The sequence below is a fragment of the Calonectris borealis genome, chromosome 12 (genome assembly GCF_964195595.1).
Source record: "Calonectris borealis chromosome 12, bCalBor7.hap1.2, whole genome shotgun sequence".
NCBI lineage: Eukaryota > Metazoa > Chordata > Aves > Procellariiformes > Procellariidae > Calonectris > Calonectris borealis.
The window spans coordinates 5,787,021-5,810,045 of record NC_134323.1 but is presented as its reverse complement, the minus strand read 5'-3'; the positions used below and the strand labels follow the sequence as shown (position 1 = coordinate 5,810,045).

At 35.5% G+C, this 23,025-nt stretch overlaps 1 protein-coding gene across 9 annotated transcripts in view; it reads left to right on the top strand.

Moving 5' to 3' along the window:
- Positions 1-23,025, top strand: part of CHD9 (chromodomain helicase DNA binding protein 9) — a 100,646-nt gene that overhangs the window by 9,887 nt on the left and 67,734 nt on the right. For 4 of the 9 annotated variants that reach the window (XM_075161156.1, XM_075161157.1, XM_075161153.1 and 1 more), the window contains exons 3-4: positions 112-200; positions 8,515-10,114. In XM_075161156.1, coding sequence (XP_075017257.1) covers positions 8,681-10,114 — 1,434 coding nt within the window. In that variant the 5' untranslated portion in view covers positions 112-200; positions 8,515-8,680. Of the gene's footprint in view, positions 1-111; positions 201-1,415; positions 1,433-8,514; positions 10,115-10,342; positions 10,426-12,311; positions 12,607-23,025 lie in introns of those variants that run through there. The other 5 variants (XM_075161155.1, XM_075161162.1, XM_075161164.1 and 2 more) reach the window with 5 other exon arrangements.

The window sequence follows — 23,025 nt, the reverse complement described above, 5'->3', positions numbered from 1 at the left end:
TTTTAGTGTTCTTGTTTTTATGGTATCTATTAAATTTTTGAGTTTGAAGTATTGCATTTGAATGTATACTCCTGAGGTTGGTGTGACTTGTTTACCATGTTTCATTTTCAGGTCTCTAATGATGAGGTATCCATCTGGATTTAAAGCACATCTCTGAGCTTCTTAATTCTTCATTGAAGAGATGTGTTCTATATTCATGGGTAAGGATATTTTTTATCTTGACTTGGGCCTTTTTCTTAAATATCTTGTGATATATTTTCAATTTAGAAGATTTCAGCAATTTATTTTTATGTCTTATAGGTTAATCAGGTACTTATTATAGTATAGGGTTCTGTAGGTGCCTGTGCTAGCTCTTAATTTTGACCCAAGCTAATTATTAAACTTCGGAATTCATATATATCTAAGTGTCAGTGCTCTAACTCAATTGCTCTAACTCTTAGTGTTACAGATAGAGAAACAGCATGGTGGTATCTAGGTAAATAATTTAAAAACTGGTCTGTGATTTGAGATTCCTTTTCTGATATGTACAACAGTTCTACAGGCTTTAATTGGGCATCTCACCATACATGTTTTGAATTTGGAGTTTTGGGAAGAAAGAAACTCCGTCCTGGAAACCAACAAAAGGAAAGGATGTGAATTTTGTTAAATTAAAAAACCAACAACACTTTTTTTTCAATAATATAAACCATGTTTCATCTGAAGAAACGTTGTGGTATTACACACCCCCACTTCAAAACAATGAAACAAAACAACCACAAAAATCTCATTAGAAAATAAAAATTTTTCTAAATGCTACTAGTATTTTTAAATTTTGTAGGTCTCTAAATAAAAAAGCTAAGATTACTTCATACATGACAGAATTCGTAATAATGTGTTCTCTCCATATATTAAGCACTGCTTGCTGAAATATCATTTTGAGACTTAATAAATTTACCTTGAGTTAAAAATTAATGTTAAAATGGATCTCTCAAAGAAGTATAGTAAGTGGCCCAAACACATGCTGTGGGACTTCCTGATATCATGCTGTTTTATACAGAGAGTTCTGTGATATACTTTCTCTTTGGTGTGGTTTTGCTCTGTTCAGCTTAAGCAAAGCTGCTTTCAATAAAGAAACTGTCCCATTCACAGTGGAGGCAAACATCTTTGATAATGGTAGAAATTCGTCCTTAGTTGCATTGGAAGATGGATTTTCTTTCCAAGTGAAACGTCATTTGTCATGGTGGTTGACTTGAACTTTCATGAAGGTCCATAACAATTGACAGTTACTGAATATGGTTTGTTTTTTTTTTTTTCTATAAATCTTTAATATTTATTTCCCAGAGACTACCTGCTTCAGGAGAAAGGAGGGTACGTGATAGAAGGGAGTTTGTTCATGTCTGGGGAGTAGAGGGGGAAACAGTTACATGAGGTGTTTGGTGCAAGCAAAACAAGTGTAAGTATGAGAACAGACTACTCAGAATTACTATGACAAGCACACACAAGCCAGTTTGCTCCAGTTTTATTCTCTTACTCAGAGTTGGAACTGTAGCCATGGACTGGAACCTCGTCCTGAGAATTTAATTTAGGACCATCAGTTTCAGATTTTTCTCTTCCTAATCTTCAAATCAAAATACAAGGTGCTTGAGTTATCTTTCCAGTATTTAGCATGATGTCTGTGAACTCTGTAGCAGAATAGAATTCTAAACGAAACTGCTATGTTGAGGGTATGATTCTACTACAGGGATGGCTCATTACTTGAAAGTAATTATAAATGCATATCAATGAAGAGCAATTCTAAAATAAAATAATGTGTATTTATATATATAATTGGATGCATTTTTTTTATTTAATGGAACAGGCTACCCAAACAAGTTTTTTCCTAATTTTAGTGATAAGAATAAGAGAAAATGCATCTTTTCAATCCATATTTAGTTACAGATACCATGGCACTCTTGTACAAAGACTTACTTACTCCTTTCTGCTAATAAAAGAGTTCATCTCTACTGAATGTCTAAATATTCTTTTTTTGTTCTTCTACATTTCTGGGATTTTGAGGAAATTGTGCTGTCCCTTTGTGCATTTTAAATTTATCATGTACATTGATCTTTAAATCTATAATGGAATATCATTTATATTGGCGCATCAGTGGGAAGTAACTTCTGTATTATTTAATTTACTGCAGCTTTTTGAACTCAGCCAAAGCTTTAGTTATAATTAAATCTGACAAATAATGATAGTGTAATTGTCTTTTATTTTTAATATTGGGAAGGGAATGTCTCTATCATTTCCGAATATTATGCAGAAGTGATCAGGTTTTTGAGTATCTGGTTTTTAACACGCTATATTGTCTACCTCTTTTGACACAGTGTTCCATCTGCTAATAGATGGGCAAATCATACAAAGCCACAAACTTGTCATGCTGTTGCATGCTACATAGAACTTAGCAAATACAACCATTTTTTCAGTCTCTCTGGCAGATCTCTTGTTTAGAAGCAACTGGTTGCATTGCTTTCCTTAAAAAAAAAAAAAAAAAAAAAAAAGGCATTTTGCATGCATATAATGTAAAACTCTTCCCTCGTTATGACTATCTGTGTTTACCCCTTCTGTGTCCTTTACCTGTAGTCTGGATTTCTGTTATGTCATGCTTTTATGACTTCAGTTTTAATTCCTTCTGTCTCCTAACTTGTCCCTAGCTTCTTTCTGAGATAGCTTCTGTTATGTGTCTGGATAGCCATTGTTTCAGTTGCTTTTGTGAAAAATGGCCATGGAGGTCACTGACTTCCTCTTATCTATGGTAGTGTCACACATCAATCATGTGAAGCAGTAATACTTAGTCTATCAAAGTGTGGATGTCATGGTAATGTGCTGAATCTTTACCTGATTTACTTGCTTATAACTAGAGTAGCTTGTTTTCTGTTGTCACTTCATCAACAGTAATCAACGATGCAATTAATGAAATAAAACACATTGGTAGTTTTTATTATCTTGTATTTTACTGCTACTCCCACTTCATTTTTCTGAAAACAGAATTTGATACCTTTGTTCCATTCTGTTTTCTTATGTGTTCATTCTTTTTTGATGTATTCTGTAAAATAAATCTTTCTTTTCTTTTCTTGTGGTCTTAAAAATCTTGTACCATTCCCTTCATTTCTGCTCATGTGTCCGTAACTACAGCTTGCCTTTTTACAACTCAGATCTACTTCATGCTAACGTAGTATAGAAGGGGATCATCTCTTTGAGACTTTCAGGCTGTCTATTTCTTCTTGGTCTTTCTTTCTGACAAGAATAAAGGGTTGTTATTAAACTCTGATGGGTAACCAAAATAGAGAAAGTGTCTTCCCCGCCCCCCGCCCTCCCCCCCCCCCCCCCCCCGCAAGGAGTTGCATTAACTGTATTAACTTGAAACCTCAGTTTCCTAACCTAGCTCTGGTATCAATGCGTTCTTCTTGCACATACACTTAAGGAAAGGAATCAAACAGGGCTGAGTGTAGCCAGTTTCATTTCTAAGTGGTTTTGAATACAAATAAGTAAAATTTGAAAAAAATCTTAAAGTTTAAAAAAGTTAGAATTACAGAAGTAGTACATGAAAGCTACTTTTGCAGATTAAAAGGAACAACTATAGTGCATTGATTTATATTCTGTTTGTAATGGAAAAGATAGTTTTAGACCATACAGAATACAACACGGTTTGCTTTTAAATGAAAAGCATGGGTTATGCAGAAATTAGTACTATTTCTTCATTCACTTGGACTCATAAGATCTATTTTAATACCAGGTCCCCTGTTCTAATACTTTGGTTTAAATCTTTAACTTAAAATAGACCTCTTAATAACTAGTAGACTGAAGAAAGTATAGGTGTTCTGTTTAATGAATAGTGGTCAGACTTTAAAAAACCGAGTTTGGAGACATTTCTGTTCTGATTCAAGTATGTTTGCAGAATAACTTGATACTTCTTGGAGAAAATGCTATGTTTTGTGCAAGACATCAAATGATACAGTTGGCAATCTGAAAAAATTTAGTGTTTAAATTCTAGATGCTTCAGCATATCTGAAGATGGGAAATCTTGAGACGTGTTTCAGCTGAAGTTGGGCAATACTGTGGACGTTTTCTGGTAATGAATTTTAGAAAACGTCATGTTATTTTTAAGGGGAAAAAAACCCAAGTTTTTTTCAGAATAGTGAGTCTAATGTATGATTAGCTAGTAGTTACCCTGTAGTAGTTCCTGTTGATCAGTTTTCTACATAAAATCAGCTGGGTTAGTACAGAGTTGAGAGTTTAAAATACAAAGGGAGAAACTAAATACTAGTAAGAAACATTGCTGAATGCTTCTGGGTTCCATTATATTTAAAAAAACAAAACCCACTGCAGAAAATTATATTTACGGAATGTCCTATTGTTGGTAAATATTGTTGAAGCAATTCTAGCTGATAGGGGGCAGTAACTTCTTAAATTCAAGTATAACCACCGTAGTCTTCCAGTTGCTTCGTCAGGTTGTACCTCTGTTGTGGTGCTCGTTTTATTTTCTAGAATTTGTCCAAGTAGTTCTTAGACATCAATGTTGTAAAACGATCTTGCTCACTTTAAACTGGGTAAAGATTAATATTAAATCAGTATATCATGGTGGTAGAGAATTTAGACATACAAAGTATTAGAATTAATTTAGTTTTTACAAGAAATGTAACTTCATCACAAATTCTTGATGTAAGAGGGCACAAAAATGTCAAATTGTATTTACTAAGAGAAGTTAGACTTCAAATTGCTGTAAAACGGAATTATTTACCATAACAGTGATTGCTTGTGTTGAAGTACTTGTTTTGACAAAACGAAGATTTTCTCCTTTAAGGAAGAACGAAGCTTTTTCCTCTCTTCCCCCCCTCCTCCCCCTTTTTTTTTTAACACATTCTGCTTCTCTTACTGTAGTTTGCTTTATTCAGTAGGGATTCAAAACTAATTTCCCCGTTCTGATTAAAATGCAGCTCCAGTAGGAGCTTATCTTCCATGAGAAATATTTTGGAACTGGTACTATAAAACTGGCTGCCATTGCATTGTTAAACTTGTAGTTGTCAAGTCCAATAGATGAAAGTCTTCAAAATGCTTACTTCCTTGAAAGCTTTTCTGCCAGCTGAAGGTAAAAGCATGTCCAAAGTTCGAATTGGTAGCACAGATCTGTTGGGGAAAGGAGAAGGCTGGATGAAAGTGTGTTAAAACATAATTGTAGCTGCCATCATTTTCTATATAAGAGGGAGCAAGGACATGGAGGAGAGAATCACTTACAGAAAGCATGTAAAGTTTTCACGTCAGAATTTTTTGGTTTCATTAAGTTGGATGTGAAGAGGTAGGGTTTTTTTTAAGGAAGGGAGAGAAAAATAGTACTTGCGTGCCAGTTAAGTTCAGAAACGCAGCACAATTTGCCTTCATTTGCCTTCACAATTTGCAAGCTGAGCATCTTATGTTTTAATATTCAAATACAGCAGAGAGAAACAGAAAGGACAATTGCTCAATGAATTTGGAAGATGACTTTGTGTGAAAGGCTAGTTTCTCCAAATCAAATATCCTTGAATTTCCAAGCTGTGTTTTTCTTTGAGCTGAAAAGCATAGCTTGGACACTGTAGACGCCGCAGAAAAAGGCTAGGGGTAAAAGTACTTCTCTGGTCAAAAAACAAGGTGTCTTTACATCAGAGTTGTGTTCAAGCTATCTACAGTGGCATCCTTTCCAAAACAGATTGGTTGGTTTTTTGTCACTTCATGATCTCCTCTTTACAGAGAAGCTTTCTTCATAATAAATTGACGTTGGTCTAATTAGCCTGGAGAGGTTTCTCATGTATCTAGCCTTCAGATTTCTCAGTTTGGAAGTGCTGTCCATTTTGCCTGGATCCTTGGAGTGAAGCTGACATCTTCAGGTTATGCTTCCTTTTTATACCTAGTAAGATTTATTTGTTTTATAAAGCCTTTGCATTTTAAAAAGAGAGTTTGTACTATTTGTCTCTTATTTTGTCCCTTTTTTTCCTTATGCTGAAAGAAAGTAGGAAAAACTAAGATGAAGAGCATTTCTTGGGTTTTGAGCAAAAAGGCAAATTTCTGTGAGGCGAGCTCAGAGTTAGTGTCGCAACTGCAGTGATGCCAGCTGTTATGCATGCTTTTTTCCCATTTTTTACTATAAAGGTACACAGTAATCAATAAAACATGAAGTGATTGTCTGGTACGTGTTTTTCAAGGTTGTTTTACTCCTGTTGGATAATTCTAGACTACTATGTAGTTAAACTCAAGAGCATGTATAGTAGTGAATTACTATGGACTAGCTGGCCCATATGTCACTTACCCTATGTTTAAAAAAAAAAAAAGTACATCCTATTGTATCAATATCGCTAAAGATGGAAGAAATCTCTTTTTTTCTGTTTTTTCAAGTCAGCACAAATTGAATAGCCTTCCTTAGAAATCACAGTGAAATACAGTTTTTCTCTGGGCATAACCAAGGAGCTCAGTCTGCTGAGCTATTTATACTCAGTCTGAATATGTAAACTTTTATTGATACAGGGTTCAAATTTGAGTTTTTAACAGTAGAGTCCTTGATAGCCTGGAACATGACATTTTACACATGGCTACCATAATTTACACCTATCTTTCCCCAGATGGGGGTTTCTCGAATTAGATCATTTCTTCTGTGTCTCCGATATTCTTTCCTTGTACTTAATCTGACTTGGTTGTCTTCTCTTAAAATAGCTCTCCCCCAACTTATCTTTTGAGTTGAAATATCCTAAAATGAGAGATTATTATATTAAAAATGTTACAAAAACCTAAAGCCATGCCATATCATCTGCCTGGATCCTGATCTTGGTTTATCATCTGTTGGAAGGTGTTTGATACTGGGAAAGTCATCATTCTGTTGCTTTTAATCATAAGGAGACAACTTAATCAGTGTTAGAAGATAATGAGGTCTAATTTATGTTAGTGCTTCCTTTAACTTGGGACTTCAGAAAGTCCTAACTTTAAGCAGAAAGTTGTACATGTATCGTCTGGAATACTCGGCTACTTTCCTATGCTAAGCTGTCACCCTCCTGAGCTTCTATGCCTTTTTTATAGCATGCTTGTTCTCTATACTCATCGTAATTAACACTCATACCAATCCGTGCTTGATAGATGTCACCAATTGGTGTCTTTCAGTGTGATACAGGATCCATCTGTCCTTTTTCTGTGTAGACCAGAAGTTTCATGTACCCAAACCCTCAACAAGGTTTATTAATTTAGTTTAGGCTTTATTCTGACTATGGTCACAACACTTTCGATGGACTAGGAGTATAAGCAGAACAGTTTTTCATCAGCTTGTCAAAGACTATTTTGTACTTAGTGGGTTCAACGTGAACCTTGTCCATCAGAGAATATTTCAGATTGCCAGGATGTCCATTTCTGGAAGAATCCTATACTCATTTTATTCTTAAGCGGATTCATTAATGAAGAACTGCAATTGAAACGGAGGAGGAGAGCATGAAGGTGAGCTTTAGTAGTAGGGTCAGGAATTAAAAGCTGTGGCTGTTTTCTTTCCTTTTTTCTTTATAGGAAGTAGATATGTATTGGCAGGGTAAAGGAATGATTATTCCGTGAAGATGCTCATTTAAAGTGATTGCTTCTCTGTTCTAGAGGTTTACTGGTTATTTGGGGAGTTAAGTTATCACAGAGACATTTTCATTCATTTCCTGTTCTGTTTGATGACATTATGAATGTGCAAGTTTTTAGCCTAAAGTTAAACTAACTGTCCCTCTCAGCTCTTCTTGCCTGAAATCCCTGACTGCAAGCTAACTCATTGGTGATCACTCAGTCATATTATGAATAAATAAAAAAGAACACCTACTTGTGTTTCAAAACTAGATAAGTGTAAACTCTGTTGTTGAACCAAAGGTGGTTATTTTCCTGTGTTTCTTTGACTGTATCACTGCATTTATCCTCTTGTCTTTCCTTTAAATAAGAGGTCTATTATGCCTTTAAGTGAGATAAAATATGGTTTTTCAGAATCTTACTTAATGCAACCTAAATAGAAGAAACAGAGTATCTCCGCTTTTCCTACTGAAGTCAAGGTAGCTGTGTTTTTAAATGTAGTTTATAACCTCTCAAGTTTTTGTTTAAACATACAGAATTATTCTGTACATTTTATGTATTATATGATTTCTTTCTGCAAACAAATTTTAATTCTGGACTACTAAAAAACACAACTCTTACAATTTGGTAGTTTTAATGAAAATGGCAAAGGAGAATCTAAAAGTGTGCTTAGGTAATAGAGCAAATTGAATGAAAAAAATGAAACCATTACATTTAAAACATCAAATATTACTTTAATTACATAAGGCTCAACGATGATAAATGCTGGACAGGTCATCAAGTCTAAGCAAAAATAACTTAATTGATTTGTGGTTTAACTAAACTGTTTAACTGAACTGTAAAGTTATGAACAAAATATCAAAAATGTGTAAAAGTTGGGGACGGGAAGGCATGATGAGGAGAGTCATGAAAGTAATTTTTCTCTTTTTTCTTTTCCTCCCATAGGCTGCTTTAATACTTTAAGACGAATGTTTCATCAGAAGCACTAATGGATGTTGGCATGCCTTGGATAAGGTGGTGACCGCTGGATGTCATTAGTTTCTGTTCACTGCAGAGAGCCAAAATTGACTCCATTTGGAGTTGAGAGAAAAAGCAGTACAGACCTATCAAGATGACTGATCCTATGATGGATTTTTTTGATGATGCCAATCTTTTTAGTGAGACCTTAGAAGGTTTGTCAGATGATGCCTTTGTTCAACCTGGACCTGTTTCACTTGTTGATGAATTGAATTTAGGTGCAGAATTTGAACCTTTGCACATAGACTCATTGAACCATGTGCAAGATGCTCAAAATCAACAAAAGATGAGTGAGTTTGATCAGCTGAATCAGTATGATTCACTGAAACTTCACTCAGTAAATCAGTCTTTTAATAGCTCACCTGACAACGTCTTATCACCACACTCTCAATTCAATTGTTCACCAATTCATCCGCAAAACCAGTCTAATGGGATGTTTCCAGATGTGGCTGATGGTAGTCCTATGTGGGGTCATCAAACTGCCACAACTGTTTCGAATCAAAATGGGTCCCCCTTTCACCAAGGACATTCTCAGTCTATGCAGCAAAACAAAAGCTTTGTAGCACACCATGACTTTGCCTTATTTCAGGCTAATGAACCGCAGCATCAGTGTGCCTCGCTACGGTCACAACAAAGCAGAAACAACACGGGGCAAGATGCTCTGAGTCAGCCAAAAGACTTCATGGAAGTTAACGTATCTACTTCTCACAGAGTCAGTGTTAACCACCCACCTCCAGTTTCTAATCCATCAACTTCACAGCAGCCTCTGTCTGTTCAACAGTTTTCTCAAACTGCAAGTGCTTCAATACATTTTTGTGGGAATCAAGAAGGAAATTTTGATGGACAGTCCCCAACTATTACTCCATGTTCTGTCAATAACAGCCAACAATTTTCATCTCCTTATTCTTACTCTAATAACCACATTTCTCCTACCAGCCTTCTTCAGTCTACAACAGCTCTTTCTACTAGCCAGCAGACACACTCTATCTCTGACTTCACTGGAAGCGATGCCTTCACATCTCAAACAGGGACCAAGCAAGAAACAACTGAGCACATGTTGAATCCTAATACACCTTTGAATTCAAATTTTCAAATGTTGCATTCTGCGCATCCTCAGGGCAACTTCAGTAGTTCAAAACTCTCTCCTGTGAATATTAATTTTCCAGCTTCTGCTGGTTCTGCTTCTCAGATAAGCCATTTCGCTGACCCTATCGAAAGCAACGGTTTTGCATCTTTAGACGAGAACTTACTTCATCAGGTCGAGACTCATAACGAACCATTTACAGGACTTGACCCAGATGACCTCCTTCAGGAAGACCTTCTGCCACAGTTCGATGATTCTGCATTTGTTCAGGATAGCACAAGCCATGTTTTAGAGCATGACCTAGAACGCCATATAACTCCACAGCAAGTAACACAGTCACCTGATTTTGTTCGGGCACAGTCTCAAAGTCAGATCCATCCTTGGCATTCTTCAGTTTCTAATCAGCATCTGCAAGACAGAAGTCGTGTAACCGTTCAAGGACAGGTATGTAGGGATTTGGAGGGGCGGGGGTTTGAGCTGTTTGATTTGGTTGATCTGGTGAAATGAATAATAGTGACTGGTGCTTGTGCCAAAGCATGATAACCGAAGTCTCTGAGCTGTTATTTGACCCTGAAGAAGTCTAAGTAACTGCTAGTTTAGGAAAAAAAAAACCCTGTTGATGCAGATCTTGCTTTCTCCTGTTGTTTTCTTACTATTGTAGAAAACAAGATTTACATGACCTGAAATATTGACTCAGAGAAAATGGTGCCGGTCCTTCTGCTGCTTATATTTCCCAAGTACAGCAGAGAAAATTGGTTGGTTTATGATTTTGGTGCAAATATAATGGCTTATTGTCTTTTAAAGTACTTACAGCAACATATTTTTAAGAATTTTAATAAGGCTTGTGTGGCTGATTTCCTGCAAGAATTGCACTGGTTTTGTTGTTACTCGGTCCTTTGCTTGGTATTTTTGTGCTCATGCTCGTTGGCTTTTAAAAACACAAAATTTTTGTTGTTGTCTTTGATGTGATTAGTAATAATAGAAAAGGCTATGCCTATGTTTGATTTTATTACTTTTGGCTAAACCAAAAAACTCTGCAGTTGTTTTAGTGTAACATGCACATCTACTATAAGTATTAAAGTCCTCCGCATGGAGGACAAGGTAGCATAAAAATTATATTGTACTTTTTTAATGGTATGCAAGAGAAACAAACTTTGCAGATGGCTCTTTTCAGATTATCTGAGAGAAATTAAAATTATGTGAGCATTGAAGAGTTCAGAAAGACAATCCTTCAATCCTTCAGCCTGTTTCTTAAGAGTGCTTTCTCATAACATACATAACATAGTGAATTTTCAAATAGTTTTAATTGAGATATTAAGTCCACTTTTTTTTTAACACTGATCTTTATCTTCATATGTATCATCATAATCTCTTTTATAGGAAGTGTTTAAGCGTCAATAAATTGAAATATAGACTGGTGCTTCTGGATTGCTTTGGTCTCTTAGGAGAGTAGCTAAGCTTTCCAAAACCAAACAAAATAGGTCAAGTAAAGTTATTTTTTCATTAAAAAAAAAATCATTTTTTTATTACAGCTACTAGAAACCTTGGCATATGTGAGATTCTTGCAGATTTTTCAGCTCAAAAAATTCTTAAATCAAAAGAAAATACATCTTGAATATAGGAGAGACTTAATAACCAAAGACACAAATAATTATTCTTTCAGCTTTTAAAATTTATCAATATTTAAAGCTATTGCTATGGTTTTGGAGACTGGTTTAGCGGCTTTCCTTGTTGATGCTTGGAGTGGTATTAGTGACTGCGCTACCTGTAAGTTAATACCTTAATATTATCACAGTTTGGCACTGCTTGGTAGCTTCCAGCCTAAATCTGATTTGACAGGAATGACTGAAACATCTTCAATTAGATGGTTTAGCAGAAGGAGCTGTAGCTTCTGTGTGATAAATGCACATATTCAGCTGCCATTGTTGGTTATCTAGGGTTTCCAAAATGGTGAGACTGTCTGTTGAAATCCATGTACATGTGAACAGTGAAAGTAGGAATTTTTATTTTCAAGTCCTGTTTTAAATTCTAGAAGGAATTTAACTTGTATTTGGGAAAGGAGAGGGAATATAGATGTTTTCTAATTTTCAATCTGTGCATTTCAAAATACAGGCAACTCTAACTTCAAGTATATACATGCAGACAGCTTTAAAAAGGTTGTAATAATACTTCTCTGTATTCTTGCTACCAATATTCTCTCTACCTGAGAATATACAAGGGCATCTTATTGGAAAAAAAATTATTGGCAAGGAAAGGAAGTTAATTAGTGGCTCTTGCTTCTACTTAGTTTGCAGGACATAGGCCTGTGAAGGAGGCAATGTAACGCTTTTTTCCCCCTTTAATTTTACGTAGAGATAAAGGTTTAACACATTTCATCTTTGGTCTTGGTTCAGTAGATTGCTTCTCCGTTACAACTTCTGCTTATGTTTATGGAGCGTGTAATTTTCAATTCCTACTAGTGAAACTTTCTGTAAAATTGTGGTGCGATGTTAATAGAACATGTATACAGCTGTGTATTTGAGATTAGCTTGATTAACTGAATGATGCAGTAGATGCATTCTGTTGGTTTTGATAAACATTTCTTATCTTTTAGGTCAAGGAGGGGGAAGAATAGAGCATAGCCCAAGTAGCTACTCTTGTCAGTTATCTCGGTAACCTAAAGACACGTGGTATAGTAGCTACTAGTGAAATGTGATCCTGTTTATTACTGTATGTACAGTACTGCAGAGGGAGCAGCGCCCGAGCCCCCTGCCAGGAAGCGGAGCAGCAGAACCCAGAGCTGCGAACGGTAGTGTTGAGGCTGTTGGTCTCCCATGAGCATACTTGGAATGAAGGGTGAAGAGGAAGTGGATTCCAGGAAAAGTGGGGGTGGTGAGAAATCCAGGGGTTAGTATTGTTCGTAAGGAGCATGTGGGATACAAGCCAGGCAGTGAAAAGTAGGTCTAATAAAACTTTCTGGTGCTGTGACTTTTCTGTTGTATACATCAGAACCTTTCAAGACTTACTTCGATCTCGTTGACGTCAGTATTAGTGCTTTGTTTTGTAACTAGGAATAGAGGGAAGTACTAAGGCCTGTGGAGAATGTTTTAAGTTTTTGGGGAGTTTGGTTTTGGTTTTTATCATGGTGTGAAAACAAAGCAACTTTACAGTATTTAAAATTCTTTTACGTTTTTCCCCTGGAACTTTGAAATGCAACAGACAGAAAACAGATAGTTATAAAACTCCTTGGTTTGGTTTTTATTATGCAATAAATTTTATAAATTGGATTCTGACCTTGAGTTTGTCTAATCGGACAGATGTTTAATGTTTCCTTCAGAAACTGGTTGTGAAGCAGTAGCTGTCAAACTATTGTGATGAATGTATTGATGGGGGAGTGACAGAAGCAAACAATGTAGAAGCCTCTTTAAGTCAGCTGTGTATGTAATATGAATAGCAATAGAAAAGTATGGCAATTGCTGAAGTTAACAAGTGTTTCAGATCTGTCTTGTCTGATAACAGTTCTAAGAGCGGTTTTAGTCCTAATTCTCGCTTTTATTCTTTGATCACTGTGTAGAATTTTAAGTTCAAGATGAGTTTGTTCCGTTTGAGCCTCTTAGAAACATGTGTTGTTTAACCAGAGAGGAAAAAGGTGGGTTAAGGGACGGGGAGGGAGTATTGGTCTTACTGAAACTGGTTGGTTTTAGGCTACGAGTTAGGTGGGAAGGGATTTTGATAACTTTCGTATATAATAGTTAAGGTGAAATGTTTATTGTTTAACAAGACAATGTCTCATACTGGCTTTTGTACACGTTGAGGAAACAATTACTAGTGAATTTATTATTTTAATCAGTTTTAATTTGATAATGATTGAGATTTTTTCAGAAAGGATAACTTTTTCTTTTATGAAATAGTTAATGAACTGTAGCTATTGGAATGGACCCAACATTAGACAACCAAAGATCTTTAACTACAGTAAAGCTGAGGTTATTTAAAATTAAGAAAGAACATCAAATACTTGTTGTTTCATTATTTGAAAGTAAGCATACTTATCACATTTTTACTTGTACAGCTATTCTTTTGATAGAAATTAATTCAAAAATTAATACAATCTGTTCAGTGTAATAATACTGCAGAATTAAAAACAATCTAGAATGTCTTATGCTGCTATTATACTTTCTATGCCTGCTGTAATTAGATTATAATTGTAAATAAATTGTGCCTCTTAATTTTACATCATGCATTTTTCATCAGAGTTAGCTGGAGAACAGAAAGTGAAGTGGAGAAACGCCCTAAAGATTCGTGTAGCCTCAGCTTTGACTAATATAACACTTCTGATCTTTTTAGCTCCACTTAAAACTGTTTTGAGTTTGCTAAAGCTAAATAATCTATTCGCTTTTCATAAAGTGGAAAAAAAGATGACAAAAATACAGGCTGCAACATTCGGTTCTGCATGTTTAGAAGAAAAAGGAAGTTGGAAAGATAATCTGAAGTATAAACTGTCCTAAGAGAAGTTTACAACCATCTCACTGTGTATGTTATTTTGTAATAAGCATTTTAATCTCTTCTGGCTACATACATGAAAGCAGAATAACTGAGGTTAAACTGGAAAATAATATTCCATTAATAATTTGAAGTGCTATAGGAGAAGGTGGTAGTCTTAGTTCTTAAATCAGGTGAATCTTTTTTTCCCTTTTGTGACTAAAAGTTTGGCACCTAACTTGATAATTCAGTATATTCATAAATTCCAGTATCTCACATCTGACTTTTTTTTTTTTAAACTGTCTTGAAACATGCAAGCTCTTTGTGCCTGCAAGCATGAGCTTTCCTACCACTTGTTTTATAGCAACAGATGATCCTGTATTTTTGGAGAGAATTTGTCTTGCCCTTGTTGAAAGTTTAGCAAAGAAAGTCTGAACATTGTAGGTGATTGCTTGGTTGGTGTCATACTCTGGGACATCTGTATATATCAGAATGGCATAACCTCATATATGAGCATATCATCAGAGATGGAACTAAGTTTCACCTGATCAAAATCCAGGCTTACGTGCTGCTGAGATGCATGTCCTGAATAGTCACAGGCCTTTTGCCTCTGACTGTGTTAGCAAATGCCTCCCTTTTATATCAACTCTAAATTGATTATAGACAAGTATCCTTTGGATTATTCCACTCATAAATCTCTTACTCTGCCATTGGTTACTGTTCTATATATTGTTGTATATGACATCATGCACTGTAAAGTTTTTATGAGAGAAATACATAGTAAGCAGTGGTGTGTTTTCTTGACTAGTTATGGTAGGTACAACAAGCAAATTACTTGATAGGTGCTGTTATGGAAGACACATGAAATTCAAGGATACAGTATGTGGCAGAGTGTATTTCTTACGTTCTGTATAGTTTAATTTTAAGTGAGCCTGTAATGAGAAATATTTTAAAGTAATGAACTGATCACACTATACATAAATTCTTTGTAGAAGAGACTGGCTATTTTGCGTAGTAAGTTTATAGGTTATGGCTCCTAAGTGTTGTTACAATACAAGATTGTAAAATTATGATGCTGTTATATATATTGCTTGTGAAGCAGTGGATGACAGTTTTCAGTGGGACTCAGCATAATAAAATACACGTCTTAAAATTTGCCCTACTTTGCATCATCTGAAAACTGAAATCTAGACATCTGTTCCGGTAAGCATTTGTGTTTGGTGGGGGCGTTAAAAATCATACCTTGTAATCTTGAAATGCAAAAAACCACCCCCCACACCCCCAAAAAACCAACCACCAAACCAGAAGAGCCCTAAAACCTTGTTCTTTTTCCTAAAATGCTTAATAGAGCTGGTATAGCTCCCATTAAGCATATTCACTGTATTTATATTGTTCTTGTTCCTTTAATTATGGTTAATTTTATAGGTGGCATCATCATATTAACAAATGTAAATCTTTGTCTGAATTCTCCTTTTAAACATTTCTGGGAGATATATGCCCTGGATTTAGTTCTCTGTGCTTAAAGAACAATTTTCACCTTCCTTGTAGGAGCTTAATAAATTGTCTGTACCACAGTGAGGCAGCAGGATTCAGTTGTCATCTCCCAGCACCTAATAGGTTTATCATGTATGTACAAGTAATGAAAGCAATCCCTCCACTGACCTTCTTTGTACCATATTTTCCAGCTTTTTTGCTTTCTTTCTATTATTTTCAGAAAGGCCTGCCCAAATAGGCGGGAGTGAAAGTGGCGAAGCTGTGTCGAATGCACAGAGTGAACGAGAATAGGGTAACATCTCTGAGCTTGAGTAGTGCAGTTCCTGGAATGAACCAAGTCTTCTAAACTATAGCTGTATATAATATGTTTTCGTTAATAATCTATGGCCAATGATGTATTCATCACTGAAGATAGCAATATTTTGATAGCTTTATTTATAGTTGAACGTGTATGAAGCATTTCTTTTTGTATATACTTCATCTAAGTTTTATATAAGCATTTTATACATTTTATTTCTTTTTAAAATGACAAATTGCTTAGGTTGGGGAAAGGAAGTACGTGTTTGTGAGATTAGTTTGTAACACATTTGATGATGAATATTTATTATAATTTTTAATTTATCGTTTTTCATTTGCTTTCGTTTTCCTTTCAAAATACAGTTGTATAGTAAGGGAAAGACAAATTTCTGGACTTTTAAGAACAAGGAAAATGCGCCAGAGTGTGTGTTTTACTGTTTTAAAGGCTTTATGAGTTTGTTAGTAATTACCATCTCTGTTGGGTAGAGTTAAATTGTTTCATCAGTCTTTTTTGAATCCTTTTTGCTATCACTAATGCTTTTCTTAAGTGTCTCTCAACCTTTGTCACTTGTCAAATAATTAGGCTGTCCAATTCTTTGTGTATGTTTCCTCCGTAAAACGGAGTACTTTCTCTTGTAATGATTGTTATAATTTAAGAATATCATTTTTCCTGAGATAATTGCACACTCATTAAATGACTGCAATAATTGTCTTTAAAATGTGCCAAAAGAGAAGCATTTTTGTAAAAGTAGTTAACAGATGGCAAGCATAGGAAGGAAGCATCTAGCTAGGTCAACTTACAGAAGTAATCCTACAGATATCAAGGCGAGACTAGTTGACAAAAATAAGTAAAACAGATACTATTTTTTTTAATGATACTGCAGAATAAGTGTGATTGAATAATCTAAATAATTATTTGCAAGCAGATGTCTTGTTAACACTGAAGAACTATAAAGCAATTCAGTAGTGTGAGAGTACTGATATAATTGTGCAAGCTTACTGTCTGGAAGAAGTGGTACCTAATTACAGAGAAAACAGAAAACAAACCCCATCTTAAATTATCTTCTAAAGACAGCAACCTATACTATAGACTGTTAAAGCTGTAGTTCAGTATATGCCTAAAGTATAATTAGTTTAAGGGAAAAAAAGTCGATGAAAAAAGCTCCTATTCTTCCACTTTGTATTGTGTTAATGCAACCATTTGTGCTATGAACTGAACTGGGAAACTCATACAGGTGCAGAGAAACTTCTTACTTTTTTGTTGGAGGTGTTTTTCGGGAATACAAGTTCCTGATTTAGTTCTCCTCTTAGTTGCAGAGAATTGTGTACCATAGAAACAGCAGTGGGGAGAGAGGAAGGAGTGGGAAGCATCATTTTCTGCAGAAGAGGCAAAATAATTGTACATGGAACCACAGCCTCAGATGCAAAGAGGGTGCAAGTGGGCTCATTTGGGACTGTCCATTGGCACTGGTAACCACTAATCTGCTTTGTCTAACACTATTATCTAAAGTCGGAATTTTTGAGTGGCTTCAAACATACCATTGCCTCTAAAATTCCCAGAACAGTGCTTCGTCTTGATACATTTTGTAGAAAATCAACACTTTATAAAGTGTTAGTGAAGTGTTATTACTGAAAGAGAAGCAGAACTTGTAAAGATGTTAACCAGTAGTATGGTTTTGAAGCCAAAGAATCTGAAGTACATTTGGAATTCATGTGGCTTTTGTCCAGATGTCTGTGTGCTTTGTGCACTCAGGATTTACAATTTCTTTTAGCTGTTAATTCTAGGTATTTAGAGAGATCAAAATAATTTCTAGCACTTTGTCCACCTAACAGTCTCCTGCATCTGGAGAAGCATTGTTTTCTTTACCAGGTTAAAAAATTTGCACAAGTTCCTGGATTGCACAAGTTACATGGATTTCCAAGACAGTGTCGATCTTCAGGTGTTGAGTGGATTGAATCTAGGAACTCTTAAGGCTAATAAATACAAGTGAGTGGATTTCTAGGATGATGAGACTGAGAATTCTTATGTTGATTTGAATAAGTTTGATAAATGAATCTGGGAATGTAGCTTTAGGCTAGAAGCAGTTGACAAGTCTTACGTTGTTGAAGGCTGTGTAATTTGTAGAAGAGGTTGATTTTTCTTTCATAAAAGTGGCACGTTTTCTTTTGTGTGGGTTATTTGGCTTGTGTTTGCACTTACTTGGGTTTTTTACTCCCTTGATGTCTTACTGTGAAGGCTAGCATTTTAATTTATATCTTAGGAAAATGTTCCCATCTTTTACATACTGCCTCTTCAGGAGTTAGTCTATATTTGAAAGTAATTTCAATGTTAGTAGCATATCGTCTATGTGCACGTAATGCTACTCAATAGCATATTGAATTGCAAACCAGAACTAGTTTCATAGATTGATAGGAAGGCCTCTTTTAAGAGGTATTCATGACTTCACAATTCAGTTTTAGTTTATATGTTGGAAAGAAAAGAGAAGTTGGCCTTAGTGTTAAAGAATACATGGCAAATATTTTGGTTCTGAGCATTTTGTTTCTTTTCTTATTGTTTGAAACATTGTTTCAGAAAGAAACTTCTGACTGATAGATTTTTAAAATGATCTTAAGAGTAATCTTAAAAACAATTGTTTTCACTGTACCATCTTTTTTACTGAGTACCACACATATAGAAGGAGAGTTCTTTAATAGTATTTTAAGCAAACTTACTAGAAAAACATAGCTATTGTGCTTTCTTGCATGACTTGCAACATGCTATGGCTTACAATATCTGTTTTTATACTTCAGAAGGATAAGAAATAGTGCTAGAAGATGCGGTGCGTTTGGGTTGGTTTTCTTCTTCGCTAAATCTGTGTAGCATCTACCTATGAGGCCCAGGTATGGCTCAGCTTGATGTATAAATTTTGTTGTAACAGGAACTTTGGTTCTTGCAAGTCTTAAAAGGAGCAACCAGCTGTTACAGAAGGCAAGTTGTCACAGGGAAGGCGGGTAAATTAAAGGAGCATACGAGTGACAAAATCAGACATGTGTCTTACTGTCTTTGAGTTTAGTAAGAACAATTTTTTAAAAAGATTAGGTGAAATTATTTTCATGTGTGTGTGTTGTAGCTCCTATTTGTATCATCCTACGGAGGATTCTTTGACCTGCAATCATGTGGTATTATGAAATCTGATCAACTCCAGATACTACACAAGAGGCATGTTTTATGGTGCCAGCCCAAAAGCTTTTTGGCTTAATATAGTTAATTGCAAATGTGTACAGGCTTTGACTGATTTCAGGAGATTTTCAGAAATGGTGACTCAACCTTGCTTTTTGGGGACAGAGGTATGAAGGTGCTTATGTTCCTGGCTGTGCTTGAGGATGTCCTTGGCAGCATAGTGCCGTCTCTAACCAGGCTGTCATTCTGCTGTATGTTGATAGCAGTTTCTGTTGACTTTAACTCCATTAAAATTGATAAGAATTTCTCTTGTCTTGAGCTTTACACTGGGTCTAGTCCTGCCTCTTCTGCTAATAGCCAGACTCCGTTGAGATAAAAAATTATTGCTATGCTTATGTTTCTAGAGACCTGTCTTGCAACTTTTGCTGTTTGAGCCCTACCAAAAGTTCATGCTTCTTGCTGTTTTGTTTTGGTTTTTTTAAAGGTTATCCCTGTGAAGCTCTTGGATGCTATGTTCCTTCTCTAGAAATTTTTTAGGAGACTTCTGGGGAAAAAATGGTTAGCTTTTGTTTTGTTTTGTTTTTTTTCTTTTGGGTTTTTTCCTTTGCCTGAAATTGAATCCTGTTGGTCCCCAGTAGTATCTTCTGACTTGTGACCTCTATTTTCAAACCATTGCCTCTTTTTGATAAATTCCTTTTCTGTAGGCATCTAGTTTTCCTCCTCAATTGCGGGGGGAGGATTTTGTTCAGGAATACTTAACTGAGAAAACTAGTGGTTTCATTAGGCTTGCATATATGCTAAAGTACTCTTTTATATTGGAGATTCTGGCATAGAAGGCTGTTAAAGTAGTTCATTGAAGCTGACATAAAAATATTTAAGTTGGTTTGAATTGAAGTGGAAGAAGTATGCCCCCCTTTAATTTAAATGGAAATATGCTGTGCAGTCAGTACTGGTTTTAATGATATTAGTGACTCCCTAGCTGTTGATGTTAAAAATAAATTACTTTTCCCAATTTCTGTCAGTATATTTTAATGTATGTTAAGAGCTGATTTTTTTGTCTCACTGAAATTACAAACATTGAAAACATTTTGGTTACTCTATTAGGTATTGAGGAACATTACAAAAAAAGCCACGTTCAGAGATGGAGTAAACTTTTAAACTTAACTGCTTCTAGTGAATAAAATTATTGTAAATAGAGATCTTACATGCTAGCCTTTCTGAATATGCAATCTGTTTTGATTTAAAGATAGTTCATGATCAGTATTTCCCTATTAATACGGAATCAAATCATATCTTTTTTTCACGTCTGTCATCTTTCACAGTACTTCATTGTTCTGCCATGAACGAGCAGTGAAAATGCATAGGTTTTTTTAAAAACTGAAAAAATTTTAAGAGGAGGTTGCCAGTGTTATCATAGAATCATTTCGTGGTACTGACCAAGACAACGATCAGTTGCAGCACGTTGTTCCAGAAGCCTTCATACTCTGAATAAGTTGCTTCACTTAACTTCTAAGTGAATTTTATTTTATCATTGCACTCAATGTACTACAAAATTTGAGCAGAATTTGGCAAATTATGCTGTTAAAACATGTTGTGGAAGAGAATCTGTCTCTGTTTTGTTTAATCTGTGGTTGTTTCTCTGAGCTAGCCCAGCTTTCCTTTCTGTAGGTAATTGCAGAAGTGAGGTGTTGAGACAAAAGGTGGGCAGGTTCATGCTAGTTCTGCATAGTTCTTGCCTACTTGCCCTTCGCTTTCATCACTTCAGTAGGTGAAGTGACTCCTTTAAGTAGCAGAAGAGTACAAAAAATAGACCATGGATGGTTCTGCAGTTTACAGCCCTTTACAACTGTAATGACTTCTGACTCTGGGACAAAAAAAAAAAAACAAACGGAGAGGTTTCGAGGGGGAGAGTGTAAGGAAATAGTGGCAGTAGTTACCTTCATGAGGATGAAACGGGTTTTGGTTTTAATTATAAAAATGTTTTCTTAAAAGGCCACTCTCATGAGAGGTGTAGAAGGAGCACTTAAGCTGAAATTAAGCTTTGACAAGAACCAGCTACCATTAAGGTCCGGTTGCTTTTTCTTGCTAAGTAAGAGATGTATACCTTGCTGGTTTCTTAGTGTGCTCGGGATGGGCATGCTGAAGCTGATCTTGGGTGTTTGGATTAAGGTGAATAAAAAGCTCCTTGCGTGTTGTTCTTTTTGGAGGTAGTTTGGTGGGGTTTTGTCTCCTGGTCTTCCTCCCTGGTTGGTAATGAAAAACATGAGAAAATTACTCTCTTGATGGCACGCAAAAGTGGTAGCCTTTTAGAACATGAGTGGGCAGGTAGCAACATGGGAAAATGAAAGAGGAAAGCTCTTTTTTCAGTTTAATTTGGAGTGTTTTGTAAGTTTGTTTTCTGTTCTGCACACTTTTGCAGCCAATCCTTTGTTGTTTTACATTAAAATCAGCATTTTTAAGGATTTTGTCATCTTGTATAAATCATAATTTCTGCTAAAGGTAAACAAAATTACTTGATTTAAGACTACTTGAAAAGAAAACAGTAGCTAAAACCTGAATACTTTTAAAGTAATGTAGAAATTTACTAAAGACTGTAAATCTGAATAGTGCCTATGTTATTTAAATTGTTGGGTGGTGTTGTGGTTGAACCCTAGCCAGCACCACACAACCGCTTGCTCACCCTCCCTCCCCCATGGTGGGATGGGGGAGAGAATCGGAAAGGCAGAAGTAAGAAAACTCATCAAAAAAACTGTGCTGAAACCAGCACAGGTGTGTAGTGAAGAAGTTGGATAAAAGCTGTCTCAACACATTGAACTTCATGCTCTCTAGTTTGTATGGCATGTATAGGTTACTCAAATGTTCTTTTTTCCTTAAAAATAAATTAAGTCAAAATTTCAGCTGCTATTTACAATTAAAAGCTTTATGCAGCTTCTAAAATAAAACTTTGATTTAGAATCTTCTGTCTGTATCTACTGTGTTGAAAAGATTGTCCTGTACGTTGGTATTTCCCAGGGAGCTCAAACCTATGTTTACAGTGGCAGGTGAAAAAGCTGCACGCTTGCTTTTGCCAGTTTTTAGGTTTTCCTCAGTGTGAAAGACTTTCTAGTAATGTAGAAAAAAATGTAGCCTTTACAATTTTAATTTATTTAGATTGAGTTTGTGCACCTCTTTCTACCCCCTTCCGCAATTCCAATTTTTAATGTGGGGTAATTTTATACATGCAAATGATAGCTATGCTGTGTTTTCAACTGCACATAGCTGTAACGGTCGAACACAATTGTGTCTTTGGTTTTCACAGTATTTGTTTCACAGTGTGTGTTGTAGTTTGTATTTATTTTGGTATCAGGTCATTGACATAGGTATTATTACTTTGCTATCTGGATTACAATAGCACTTGGGTGCTTTGGGACAGTATTGGCATTCTGTTGTATGTACAGGTTGGGTATGTTGCTTTCATAGCTGGTATGCGTTAAAGTTAGATTATTGAACTCCTAGTCTGCATCTGCTTGATAGTTTCACTTGATAATATTTGTGTACTGAGCTGAAGTTAGCAACAGAGTTCCAGTGGATTAGGGTGAGTTAGTTTGAGCTGTTATAAAAAAATACATATTTTAAGAAAACAGCAATAAAAGTTGCAGTGAAAAAGGAAACTTTACAAGTTAAATATATTCTGTGTGCAACATTTCTTTTGCTTTGTTTTGTGGATGGAGTATATTTCATTTCAGGTATTTTTTCACCTTTTCAACTTTACAGAGTTGAATTTATTATTCTTAGCACTCTGATTACAGAATTCCGAAATTTTGTATTTCCAAGCAAATACAAACTTGGATTTTATTTGGCCCCTTGTTTTGCTTTTTGATCATGCTTGCAGTTTCGGAAAAGTGCTAATGCTTAACTTCCTTTTGTGGCTCGTAAGGCCTTAAAGTGAGCTGCTGTATTACTATAG